The sequence below is a fragment of the Heliangelus exortis genome, chromosome 3 (genome assembly GCF_036169615.1).
Source record: "Heliangelus exortis chromosome 3, bHelExo1.hap1, whole genome shotgun sequence".
Lineage (NCBI taxonomy): Eukaryota > Metazoa > Chordata > Aves > Apodiformes > Trochilidae > Heliangelus > Heliangelus exortis.
Window position 1 is genome coordinate 31,999,936 of NC_092424.1, and position 13,668 is coordinate 32,013,603.

Consider the following 13,668-nt stretch of genomic DNA (forward strand, 5'->3'; position numbering starts at 1 on the left):
AGATTGCATCTATATTATTGCCAGAAGATGGTGGATATGAAGATAAATAAAGAGACCTTCAAAAATCTATCTTCTGCTGCTTCAGAACACTGTAGACAGAGCATTTTGATTCAACCAGCACAATTATTAAAACCAGGATGATGTCAGGTTTGGATCTCTTATCAGAAAGAAGAAGTTTTTGAAAACTGACACTTTCTTGGTATTTCAGAGGTGTTTGTTCAGCTGTATTTGGAAAGAAAGAAGAATGGTTTTTTGCCCATAGTTCAGACTGATTTCAACGGTGTCAACATAAATCCTGTAATTGGCATTCTAATGACATAGAACTACAAGAAACTGTCCCTGTGGTCTTGTGTTCGTCATTCTGTCTCTCTGCATATCAATTTTCCCAGGTCAGGTGCAGATCAAGATGCCCAGCTATTAACCATCCTAAGGAGAGAAAAAGAATCTAGCCTTTTAGAGGACATTTCTTCTACTCTTTCTGATGTCCAAAGTTTCATCTATTAAGCAGTTGGAGCATGTTTTTTCCTGCACAGCAGAATGTGATTTAGTATTTTAATTAATGTTTGGCTAAAGGCTGTCCATTTAGTGAATGAAGCTACTTTCAGCAAACAATAATTGTGAACAATTGTGAAAGTCAAAAATTATAATTATTATGAAGAATTTGTTTCTAAAACAACAGTTTTAAAGAGTAGGATGCTTCTTTAATTTTGAAGCTGTAAACCACAAATACCTGTAGGTTTTGGCAATCTGTATATACCTTACCAAGTTGCTAAGCTTAATTGTGACATGATAATTGTGACAAATAAAAGCAGATATTATTGCTTTGTGCATCTAATTAGCAGAATTGAATTGTTACATCAAGTAGACTTTGAACAGAATGATTTATTCAAATGCTGGGATGAATGGTATTAAGCCGATGTCTTTTAAGTTACTGGAGTAACTTAAGTACTTTAAGTAACTGGGGTTTAAAATCTAAAATTGTTTTTAACTCCGCTTCATGGCTCTACTGACTCACAGTTGTTATTCTTGAGAAGAGTAGGCATATGTAACTGGAGAAATCACACACTGCTCTCTGCAGCCTACAGTTCTGTGGAGCAGGCCAGTTACACTGTTCTGCTCTCTGCTTGGCTTCATGACAGTTCTCTTTTTATAAAGGTAATGCACCCTAGAGTTTTCAAAATAAGATGCACTATATAAATGTGAGTTGTTATTATTGTTACAAGAACTGATTTTCCCTGTTTCAGGTACGACCCTTAAATACAGAAGGATCACTAAACCTTTTAGGCCTGGAGACAGTTAGATTAATATATTTCAAAAACAAAATGGCAGGTAAGTTAAGAGAAGCCAATTTTCATAATGCAAAGAACCATTTTTCTTTGACTTGAGTCTACGCATTGTAGAAAGCAATCACTCCAGACAAACATTTGCTTCTTAATTTGGAAGAAAGCCGAAGCTCGTAGATTCCACAGGGATTGCAGTGATGTCTGCTAGACAACTACTTTCAATTTTTTTTGTCTTTTGAATACTGAGACTTAAATGAAGACTAGAAATAGAAAATAGAACTACTAGATTCTCCCTCCACATCTGGGATCAACTGCTAGAATGCTGTCTAAAAATACATGCAGATTAAATGTTTTAATCTTGGCAGCACTACATTGAAATTAAATTGTACTTAGCTTAAACTAACTTTTCCCAGGAATCAGAAAGTATTATCATGTATTTATAACTTGTTGTTAGACCCCCATATGATTGTGAACCAAAGTTTAGCTTCAGAGTAATTTTACTTCCTTTTCGTTTTAGTTTCATTTCGTTTTACTTCTTGTTCGTTTAACATAAGCATGGTCCTGAGTAATTTCCTTAACTTTTTGTTTAGCCTCTTAGATGGAGAGGGTATGTGTTTTAACAGTCAAAAGCTATACATTTTTCTAACAACTCTTCTAAAAAAAATTGAAATAATCACTCGAGCAACATATATTGCTGTTGGCAGTTTTTCAGTGTTTATTTAAATTGCTAGCAAATCAGTGCAATAGGAATGATGGCAGAGAGGAACAATAAGGTAGACATACACATGTAGAGAATTTTCAAGTCTAATAAAGCTTGAACATTCAAAATAATCAGAAGAGTAAAAAAAGAAAAGAAAAAAAAAAAATAGAGAGTATAGGATCAGAAGTGAGTAAGGCTGATGCTTTGCTCCTGTATACTTCTCACTGTTTTCCAGAAACGTTTGCCAGGTATATATTGTTCAAAAGTCTGCAAGTTTTTTCTTGAGGATACTTTCATAGTAGATCCCACATTTCATGAAATCTCAGGTTTAAGGAAAGAAGAGGTTTCAGTTCCATACAAAAACTATTTTGACAGTAAGTAGTAGGCACATGGTATATTCAGGTTTATTAAGTGTAAATTTAGTCTCTATATATGTAAAACAAAAGAGGAATTGCATACTGACATATGATTAAAACTGCTACACATTTCATGTCTTTATTAAATATGCCTTGGCCAGACCTACACATGTGGAAAGACTCTTCCCTTTTCCCAGAGTTTCACCGAAGTACATCAGCATTCAAAGATTTCAAATGTAGTCTTTTTGGATCAGCAAATGAATCAAAAAGAATCTTGCACTGAGTTTCCAGAACATCAGCAGAACAAGACTGTTGTAGTTATTTTCAGTGAGAATTGTCAAAGAAAGTTTGAGAGGAGTGAGATCCTTCTCTGACCACCTAAATATTTTCTTTGAAAAAATTAATCAGTGGTATTTTAAGGACATAGTTGTGGCAGCTTGTGTATGAAGAAATATTAAGTCTGTTGCTATGTAACACAGCAGATAGTGACGAAGAAAACCCATAAATCAAAGAGTATTTGTTCAGGTTTGATGGGTTTGATGACTAACAATAGCAGAGGGAAAAAATGTCTTTGAGTTCAAATTCTTTTAATACCTAATGAAGTGGTCTACTGGATCATCATATTTGTATTGTTTTCAGAGGGTGATGAGCTGGTAGTTCCTGAAACCTCAGATAACAGCCGGAAGCAGATGGTTCGAAACATCAACAATAAGCGTCGCTACTCATTCAGAGTACCAGAGGAGGAGAGGATGCAGCAGAGGAGGTCAGTATTCAACATGTGCTTGTCTCCTGCACATTCCTGTAGACCCTGAAGGACAGTGACTGCTGCCAATGTAATACTTCATTTGTTGCTTTCTGAAGTGCCCATTCTGATGCTTCTCTCATCACGACTGCTACTACTTAATAGTGTATAATGTGCTGGATATGCAAGTATTCATTAGTTCAAATTAATTACGTGAAACAGCTGTAATTTGGGGTGCATGTCTCCACATACTGTATATAGCTACACAGGTGTGTGTTTATACTGTGTATATGGAGATCCATAATAAACACTTGCAAAGGATATTACTATGCTATGAATACGGTTTAAGACTCTGTTTTTCAGACTCTGTTTGTGCTTTTCTTTCTGAACGCAATTCTACTCTCAGTATTCCAACGTGTCTGCTTTTTTAATTTAAACATTTAACTATATAACAATTATTTAAATCTCAGAAAACTTACCTCTTCAGAGGACATAGAGCTTCAGGATAGAAGTCTTTAACAGATCACAAACGCTTTCCTAAATGACAATAAAAATAGGTCTGCACTATTCACCGTGTTCATATAGGATGTTACTATTTACTATCACTCTCTAAAGATGACCTGTTACTGTACACCAGGAGCTGAGTATCTGTTATCTAACTTCCAACGTCTTCCTCCAATGGCTGGCTCCCAGCTTTCCTTTATTTTTGGTTCTAAGAAAAGTAGCATCTGTGTAGAGTGGGGATAAAGTTCCAGTTCTCGTCCCTGCCTTTTCTGAGCTGATCAGAGTTTGGTCTTTTGCAGTTTAGTTTATTCTGAGTTCTGAAATGTATCCTTGCCATTTTGAAGAGCTTTTAATTCTGACCGCAGACTAACAAAGTGGTAAAAGAATTACTTTAATTCTGGTTTTGTATTTTGTATATAATTTTCATCTCCACTTTGTAATACATCACAAATGCTTTAACTCATTTTACAGAGCTTTTTATCAGCTCATAATGGCTTAATATTCTTTGAATGTTAGTAACCACTTAGGTGTGCTGCACGCAAGCAGCATTCTTCTGTTCTGCCCCCTTGCCTTCTCTTCAATACGGAGGCTTGTCCATTCCAGTGCTGCTAACAAGGGTTTATTACTGTTAACGTGGTTACATAGTTAATTTACATGTAAAAGTACCTGCTAATCAAAGCTGTACATGTTTTATAAGTGCCAGTCCTCACCACAAGCAAAATATGTAAACAAAGTATTTTCTCTTTCAGGGAGATGCTACGCGATCCAGAAATGAGAAATAAATTAATTTCTAACCCAACTAATTTTAACCACATAGCACATATGGGTCCAGGAGATGGTATACAGATTCTCAAAGACCTTCCAGTGGTAAGTACAAGAATACATGAGAGAGACTGCAACAGAGGCTGCAAATAAGTGAGAGAAGGATAAGTATGATTTCAAATATGTATTCAGAGTATTTATGTATGAGGAGCAGTGTAACTAGGGAAATGGAGCTGAGCATGCTCTGATGCATGTTAAAAAATTTTAAAGAAGAGGATAACACTTCAGCATCAAAGGGAGGAGGAGGGTACTGGTACCTCTTGTTTTTGAAGGCAGGTTGGCTTCTCAGTGTGGATGGTGATTTATATGACCCGTATGAAGGGATAAAATTAAGATTTGGGCCTGTGTTCTTTGTGACAGTGGAAAAAGAAATTCCTTCCTCCCTGAACTGTAGTTCAGTTTCTATTTTCTCTTCGCATCTTTAGGTCCTTTAGGTAGTCTCTTTTTGCAACCACTTTTCCTCAGATAGTGAAACTGTAGCAGTTTAAAGGTGTGCAGTGCCCAAATCAATTTCTATGCCAGCAATGCTGTTTTTCATTTTCTCTCCAAATTAACTAGTCTCAATGAAACAGAACTTCCTACCCAAAACATAACCTTTTAAGTTGAAAAATGGAAAAAGAAAACATGTAATAAACCACACACATGTTCATTTTCGCAAAAATTTATTTGGGAAATACCTGGAAGTTGCTGAAATTTTTGTTGAGCTAAAGACCAATTGATATTTATTAATAGGAAAGTCTCATACTGCTTGCTTCAGACTACCTTGAGCATCTTGTTTGTGTGTTCCTGTTGTTTTCTAAACTTGTCCATGATCACACAGATGTGATTGAGAAGATTCTAATTAGTGCTGTAAGGAAGATCAAATTATATGATATCAAACACATAACATGAGTGCCACCATTAGACACAGGCATTAGCACAGAAGTGCTGTCTAAAGTGATCACTCTTATTGCTTGGAGTTTGTTCAGAAAGCGGGAAGTAGATGGGATTGAAATTGGGATTTTCAGATGACAAAAACAGTAAGACTGGAAAAATAAAGTGTGCCATGCAGTTTCTCGAGCATGCAAGCATAACCTCTGGTTCCCAGATACCCATTTTAGCTCATTTTTGCTGCAAATGGTAATTTTCTGTTACACTTTACTGTAAAGTCTGCACATTATACATGAGCCCTTCTGGCACTGTCTTTTCCTTAGATGAGAGTATACAAAGAAGGATGAGAATTTACTTTAAATCTCATGCTAGACACACTTTGAGAAAATTCTCAGTAGCAAATGTATTCAGTGCAATAGAGCAAGAAACAACATTGTGTGTATTTTTATAAATAAATTTTTAAAAATAAATAATTCTAGAAGACACATGACAAATCCAAGGGAAGTTGCCAGGTAGTGTTTGTCTTACCTGAATATATCTCTCTCGATATGTGATGTTAAACAAAGAATGATTATTTGCTTAAGGGCAGGATGCAAATCAGAACCTTTTTTTCACTTTTCTGTTACTGGTGGATTCTTCAAAGTATTTCTGGCTCTTCTGAAGCACAAAAAATAATCTTCTACTGCTAAAAGCAAGGAAAAAGCCATCCCATTTCATACCATCAGTATCTGAAAGTTCATGGGAGTCAAAAGCTGCAAGGACTCTTTAATCAAGCCCCAAATCTGGCATGTGTAAAATAAGGTATATTTTTATATATAGAAAGGGATTGTCTAGATTACATGAACGAATATTTTTTCAGCTATGTCATGTCTAAGTGGTTTTTAGTGTTAAATTCATTCCAATCACACAAGCTTTGTATTAACTCAAAGGTCATAGTTGAATTTAAGCACTGGTACTTTGTTTCTTACCATCAATATGTTTTAAAAGAAATTAATGAGTCACTTTCCACAATTAAATGTGATGAGAATATATGAGGAAATATATACAATATATAATTGATTTCTGCACTTGTTTCACAGCTGCAGCTTCTTTTTAAAGTTACTATCAAAAACTCCTTTTTGCAAGTAGGTATCAGTCTTAATACTATGAGCTGTCACTGCACACAAAGCAAATTTGACATATTTTTCTCCAGCAGCTCCTTGCAATATCATATTGTATTTGTATTCGTAACTGAATGTATTTATAACTTAATGCATCAATCATAGGACTGGAAAGTGTCTGAATTTGAAAGTGTAATTTGAAATTAGGAAATACATCTTCTGTCACAAGCTGCCTTGGTCCAGGCAGCTTTTTCTTTTCCAGAAGCTTCCTGTAAGGTATTTGGCTTGGTATTCCAAGCTACCTACTTTTGTTTCTCAGGCACAAAAATAGAAGAAAAATATTTGTGCATGCATATTGAGTCTATTGAAATGTATTGAGTCTTTAATGAAACATAAAATTAAGGGGCAGGGTGGAAATAGAAAGGACATTCTATGGAGAATCAGTACAGAAGGTAAAGGATACTCATCCAACCCTGTGCACAGTTCATCTGTATGGTGGTTTCTTTACAAGGACATGGAATTATTTCCCTAGATTCACTAGCTACCTCATTAAAAAAATGTTAATAGATTTTGTGTATGTACTTCTCAGCGTGTGTGACAATTTTGCAGATGGAACATCTTCATAGCTTTAAATAGATTAGTATGTTTCAGAGGAAAAAGTATTTATCTTTAAAGAATTATGGGAAAGATTGCAGCATTTTATTTAGCGAGTGCCTGTTTCTGTTGATCAAAGTGGATGATAAAATACATTTTTGCATTTAAACAGGTCTACCACTAGGTGGGAGCAAGTAGTGCAAGCTTAATATTTTTCTCAAATACTTTTAATCCATCTGGCTTAGGTGGTATAGCTTCTTTTTTTTCTGAGGTACTGGAATGCAAAGTGTGAAAGAGTGCAATTTTTATTTGCAGTTTTTTCTCACTTACTTGGGCTATTTCAAACTTTGCTAGATCTACTGATACAAATCTGTTCACCCAGCTTTACCTTTCACTGATGTCAGTGTTCTGTTATGTAGGAAGAATGGTCCTTAGTAATAAGAAGGTTTTAATAGATAATAGTTATTTTAATCTCTGCATTGGATGAGATTGTCAGAAGCTAAATAACCAGCTCAGCCTAGCTTTTGTCCATCATCCATAGATAAACTTTTTAAAGTAAATGCCAGTTTTATATATATATATATATATTTATTAATATATACATATTCGTTTTATCTGTGTAATGTGAATCCAATCAAAACATGACCTTGCAGTCCCACTAACTTGTCTCTTGGCATTTTCATTGAAAAAGGCAGCAAATTGAATGAAGCACAGAACTAGGACTTGTAGTGATGGCCATTGCATGGCTGAGCTGTGTTATTTTGTTGGGCAGGAGGAGACGTTCACTTGTGCTGCCCTAACTAGCAGTGTAATTGCCTGGTGGATGCAGACCCCACTGGAGCTTGCTTGCTCTCTGCCCAGTACCATTCTTAATACTGTCTTAAAACAGCAGCTTCAAAGGGTTCAATTTGTATTGTAAATGTAGAAAATTAAAACTAGATGTGTTGAATGTTTTAAGCTCTTTCAGGCTATGTTGTATCAGATGCCTACATTTGTGCAACATGCCTGCCTGCATGTGATTGTCCTTGCTGAGCCAGTGACACAAGTGGGAAAGATTATTTTTGTGTTTCCAAGGTCTTGGTATGCAGTAGGCAGATGACACAAACAGTGATACATATTTATGGCAAAGTGCAGTCTATAACCTAGTTTCATTTTTTTCTCTTCATGAACGACCACCCTTGCCTTTAGTATAGTCCTGTGTTTGTGTCGACATGAACATGCCTGTGGCTTACAGTGAGATCACGTACTAGAGGTTTTCAGGCAATTGTAAATCTGCATCCTTCTTTTCTTCATGGTGAGCAGTTACTCAGGGGTCTGGCTTTGAAAAGTAAGTTTGCTGTCTACATGACAGAACCAGAAGTTCTTGGTTGCTATTAACAGAGCTGTAATCAGCTGTAATTTTTGTATTCTGCTAGTGTAGATACTAGATCTCGGTCACTGTCTTGCTTTGAACTATTTAGAGTCATTCCTGTTAGTATATCCCCAAACTTATTTATTTACATGTTTTTTTTCCCTAGCAGCCTGTCACCAATTAACTGGCCGTACAGTCTGGCCTCCCTTCTGCCCTCTTGCCCCTTGAAGCCACTTTATCATGGATGCTCCTTTGTAGTGAAGATCTGAAACCTGCAACTGCACTTACTGCAGCACAGACCACTTCTCTGTGTACATCAGATGTACAGGATTGATTTTGCTTTTGTATTCTGCATGCCTAAGTATTTTACATACAAAAGCTACTCTTGACTGCCTTTATGTTTAAACGTGCTCCAATTTAACCTCATTATACATGAGTCATTGTATTTCCATTCTAGATGATGTGTGAAGCTTTGCTTGTTTAAATGAGAAATTTTTAGAGTAAGTGAATACTTACCCATATTTTAATACTTACCCATTATTTAAAGTAAGTGGGAACCTCATGCCTGTATCTAACTGTGAAGTCCATGGACTAAGTTCCATGAAGGATTTTTAAAAAAACCTTGCCATATTGTGGCTCTCTCATATTCATATATGCTGGCTAAATATTTTCATGATCTGCAGCTGGACTACCCTCAGCTCTTTAGCTTGTGATTTTAGATACTCCCTTTTCTCTCATGTTGGCTTTTAGGAATGTAGCTGGCTTTATTGCCAGTTCTCTTTTGTGAGCAGGGAACTCAGCAAAGGTCTGCTTTCCTGGACCATTCTTGGAATGGTGGCTTCTGTGCTGATATTTAGATGCTTCTAAACTTATAACAATTTAATATATCTTATGTCTTAAATTCCATAATGTGGTAATTGATGTTTTGGTTAACATGCAAAGCCTCATAATAACTGTGTGTTTAAAAAAAAAAAAAAAAAAAAAAAGAGAGAAGTTGGATTTTACCAGCTGAAACGAAGAAATCAGTAACAGTAACGTTTCCTAATATGTGTTGGGATGTGACTTAATGTTCTTCCAGGCTTTAATACGTTCCACATACGAAGAGTAGTGCCTTAGTGGTAGCAGAGGGGTAAGCTGTATTTTTACTGTATTTTATTTTTTTAAGTCCTAGCATTTCTAGTGTTACTAAGATCACTTTGTTTTTAGGTGATGAAATCAGTTGAACAAGGGGCAGAGAAAATTAGAAATCAGAAATTAGGAAAGGTATTATGAATTGTTGGTGGCTGTGAAGCAAACCATCCCCTTGCAGGCTGACACGCTGAACATTTACAGATGGCACAGGGAGTGAGTCTGAGCCTTGAAACTCTTTCCCATTAAATCTGTTTTTTGGTGACTTTAAATCACAAGAACATTTATGTCAGCACATTCTGTAGAGATTAATTAGAAATTGTTTCTGTTTAATGTGCAGGATAGTTTCTCCCCTCTTTCTCTGCATCATACTTTGGGAGCACATTGCTCAGTTAACCCATGAAAAATGTTTGAATTTCCCAATACTTTTGCACCTTATCTCCTAAGGGTCTAGTGCTCTGCAGTGAAGAGACAGCAGTACAAAGTCTGTTCATCATGAAAGCACTCTAAGGCTTCAGTGAGTGTGCAGAAGGACTATAGGCCTTGTATCTGTCTACAGGAGAGTAAATTGTCACAGTTGTCTGATACTGATTGGTTTACCTTCCCACCTGTCCCTATCCTCTTGAAATGCTGTTCCCTCCTGTTAGAAATACTCTGTTGTAAGGGTGACACTTAATTTTTACAGAATTGCTAAAGTGCATGAGTAACAGAAGGAAATCTCTTATGATCCATAACTGTGTTGTGTATTCATCTCTTTTCTTCTCCCCACACCATCTCATCTGTGTTCACCTTCCTTTTTGTTATGTCTGTTTTAGATTGTAAGCTCCTCAAGGCAGGGAACTGATGCTTTTCAACTGTTTGTAAAGCACCTTTTACAACTGTGGCACTCTTTGAAATAACAAATAATAATAAATATTAGAAACTATTTTCAATGAGTTAAAAGTTTTATTGGTTTTTAGTGTTTTAGCAACAGCAAGGGCAGCATTGCCCATGTGACAGTGTACAAGGAAGGTGCTCAGAGGGCTGGGGGTGACAATGTAGGAACAGACATGTCAATGGGCAAGCAGGATTGCTGTCTGGCTGTCCTTCAGTGTTTGTCTGCTCTTGCATACTGCTGTTGTTGATGTAACCTGTACAACCATCCTTCATTGCTTTCTCTCTGTTGTCTTTAATAGCAGCATTCCCCTTACCAATTCCCTCATCATCACTCCCGTCTGATCTCCTCTCCAAGCAACTTTGAGCACATCTACCACATGACTGTTAATTCAGCCGAAAAATTCCTCTCTTATGATTCCATAAACCCTGCATTTTCCCAGCCTCCGCGCTCTGTCCTTGGTACTCCAGACTTTATGACTCTGAGGGTATGAATGGCTGAGTCAAGTGTGCACTCTACTAACACCGTGTGGTTTTCCTTTTGCCTGGCTATTAACATGGGAGAAAACCCCTTAAAGTGGTTTCCTTCACCCCCTTTCTTCTCTCCCAGCTGGTATTTTCTGCTATCAGCTGCAGTCTTTCAGAACTCTGGTGTATCAATAAAGAGATATTTTGTGGCTTTAAAAAAAAAAAAAAAAAAAAAAAAAATGTATACCAAGTGAGTTGAACCTTGTGCTGTGAGAATAGCATTTTTAATCTCCAGAGAGAATGTGGGAATTTTGAATGATAAGTTTTCTGTTCCACAGTTTTCATCCTCCAGCTGTCAGTGACAGGGTACTGTGAATCAGGTTGCATTAGAAAAAAGTTCTGGCTTTGTTGTGTTGGACCAAACTTTGAACCTGTTTTTTTTTTTATGATTGTATCATGTGGAGTGAAAGAATTTTTAAAAAGTACTGTCTGCAGATTGAGGGAGAGAGAGGCAGGTTGTGCCTCAGACAGTTTGAAGGGTAAGATAAAATCAGTGAAGTTAAAACTTATACAAACTGAGATAAAATGTTCTGTAGATACTGTTTCAGTTAGAATATAAACTGGGGGGATGAAAATGGTCTTTTATTTTTTCTTGACTGGGGGTTGACTATGTGGGGGTTGCTAGGTCCTATAGAAATACAACCCTTACTGAAACAGTCAGACAGATACATGGTATGCACTGTAATTGTGTAGTGTGCTGTGGTCTGCAGTTCTGCTTGGGATAGATTTGCATAGATTTGCAGATAAATCAGGAATAGTCTGTGAGGTACATGATGGTGGTTGGTTTGTATGGGTCAGTTGCTGTAATGGAAACACTGCTGTTGGTTTCTGTGGCCTTTGGACACTTTGTGGACAGATGTTGCAGACCTTGGTACTCTTTTGGTAGCTTCTAGGTCCCTGTCAAAGGGAAGTTTTTTGATACGTACCTGCATAAAACACTAGAGAGAATCTGAAGATACAGGAGGAAAATTAATCTCTTCATATGGCTTCAAAACTATTTGCACAGCAAAGCTTTGACTTCACTCTTGTGAAGTCTCAATTGCCACAACCATTAATACTCACAAAAGAAGCTGCAGCATTTTGGAAAACATGCCCTTTTGGTCTGTATCCCTCCTGGCTTTTCTTTTCTGGTAGGAAGAAAATGCAAATACACAAGAGAAATGTTCTGTTGATTTAAAAAAAAAAAAATTGTTAAGCCAATTTGAAATTTATTTCTTTCTTAGAAGACAATTATGGGTCACCAAGGCTGTATTTCAGTAATAGTTTTAATGTGATTTTTTTTCTTAATCCAGCTGTACCATAAAATTTTCTGTTTAATATGTAGTGATGTATCATCGGATTGTGACCCACCCTCTACCTTCCCTTTCTCATGTGAGTAGTCTCCCTGGGATCAGTAGTGAATGACCCCTCGTGTTTCAGGCAGTAACTCCTAATTTTTGTTTTAGGTGAATCCTTCATCCTAATGTTGCAGCTTACTTCCATAAATTGGTGGAAAAAAACCCTGAAGCGAGCAATCTGGAGTGTCAAGATCCTATACCTTAGTTTCTTAGAGCAATACAGGTTTAGTCTTGTATGAAGAAAAGCATTTGTTCTTTGTTGATTGAGACACTGTAAGCTAGATGGAATGCAAGGCTGTGAAAGCAAGATTCTAAGTTTTGTTTTCGTACCTGTCCCTCCTCCTTTTTTGTGTCTGGAGAGTTTAGTGCAAGAAGAGTCTCACTGCCTTCAAGGGTACTGTGGTCCCAGGTGTGTGGATGGCTTCTTGGAGCCAGAACAACATGGAATTCATAGGGGGGTTGAAGAACGACCCGTAAAAGTAGGCTTTTATATTCTGTCATGTTATTTCAGGGAAGAAGCTTAGGTTTATAGTGTAGTTAGCAGAACACTAAAACAAACAAACAAAAAACCCCAAAGAAAACAACAAGCAGCATGATGGAGGAGAAACATTGCCAAACAGTTTTCTGTGGGTGCTGTAACTGTTTAGCTAGAATGTATATATACACTCTTCCACTGAGAGTGGGCAGTGCCTGAGAAAGAAGCCTGGGAGCATTTATGGTGGGTGCCAGAGTCAAGGAGCTGCAAACATAGCAGCAATTACATATTCGTAACTAATTTTGGACTTTCACCATGTCTCACAGTGATTAATTTTCCTCAGCAAGCAGCTTCCCTGCTGTTGGTTCGGGTTTTTCCTTTTTTCTCTTCTCATTTTTCTCCATTTGGTTCAGCAGTAGAAATGAATTGTCCTGCAAAGACTTGAATTAGTGCTCTAACTGAGGGGGTTTTGTCTCTTTAAATAAAGCAAGCTCAGGTTCCTTATTTTTTCCTTTGTTTTTAATTTGCTGCATTTTGCTGCTTTGTAACTACTGCTAATAATCGTTGGGTTTTGTTGTTTGTTGCTTTTTTTAATCCCCTTTCTGCATCATGTGTACTTCCTGGGGTTTTGCCAGGGTGTCTGGCATGTGTTTATTTTATCTTATTTTTAATGAAAGATTCACTTTATGTGGAAACTTTATACTAGGAATTACATGGACTTTGCAAACTAAGCTTATGAAAAATAATCATCATTAGAATACACTTTTCTAAAAAAATTAGTCTCTTTCACACATCCACCCATTTCCTGATGCCTATATGTTGTTTGCTCAGTCACTGTTAAGGAGATTACTCACCTTATCATTAAACAGAATTGTTCTCATTGCAAAATGAACAATTGTAGGTTTATAAAAGTACAGAAGACCTTCCTTCCAACTCCAGTGAAGTAACCTCAGTGCACGTTTCCATGGCACAGCACTTGGTTTTTCTGTTTCTCAAAACAGTAAC

The 13,668-nt window shown here is 36.8% G+C and overlaps 1 protein-coding gene across 10 annotated transcripts in view; it reads left to right on the forward strand.

The window, feature by feature from the left end:
• The window catches only part of CDC42BPA (CDC42 binding protein kinase alpha), a 192,403-nt gene that overhangs the window by 169,621 nt on the left and 9,114 nt on the right, over window positions 1-13,668 (forward strand). For 5 of the 10 annotated variants that reach the window (XM_071739874.1, XM_071739877.1, XM_071739880.1 and 2 more), the window contains 4 exons: window positions 1,245-1,329; window positions 2,979-3,102; window positions 4,335-4,452; window positions 10,626-10,811. In XM_071739874.1, coding sequence (XP_071595975.1) covers window positions 1,245-1,329; window positions 2,979-3,102; window positions 4,335-4,452; window positions 10,626-10,811 — 513 coding nt within the window. Of the gene's footprint in view, window positions 1-1,244; window positions 1,330-2,978; window positions 3,103-4,334; window positions 4,453-8,488; window positions 10,376-10,625; window positions 10,812-13,668 lie in introns of those variants that run through there. The other 5 variants (XM_071739881.1, XM_071739883.1, XM_071739878.1 and 2 more) reach the window with 3 other exon arrangements.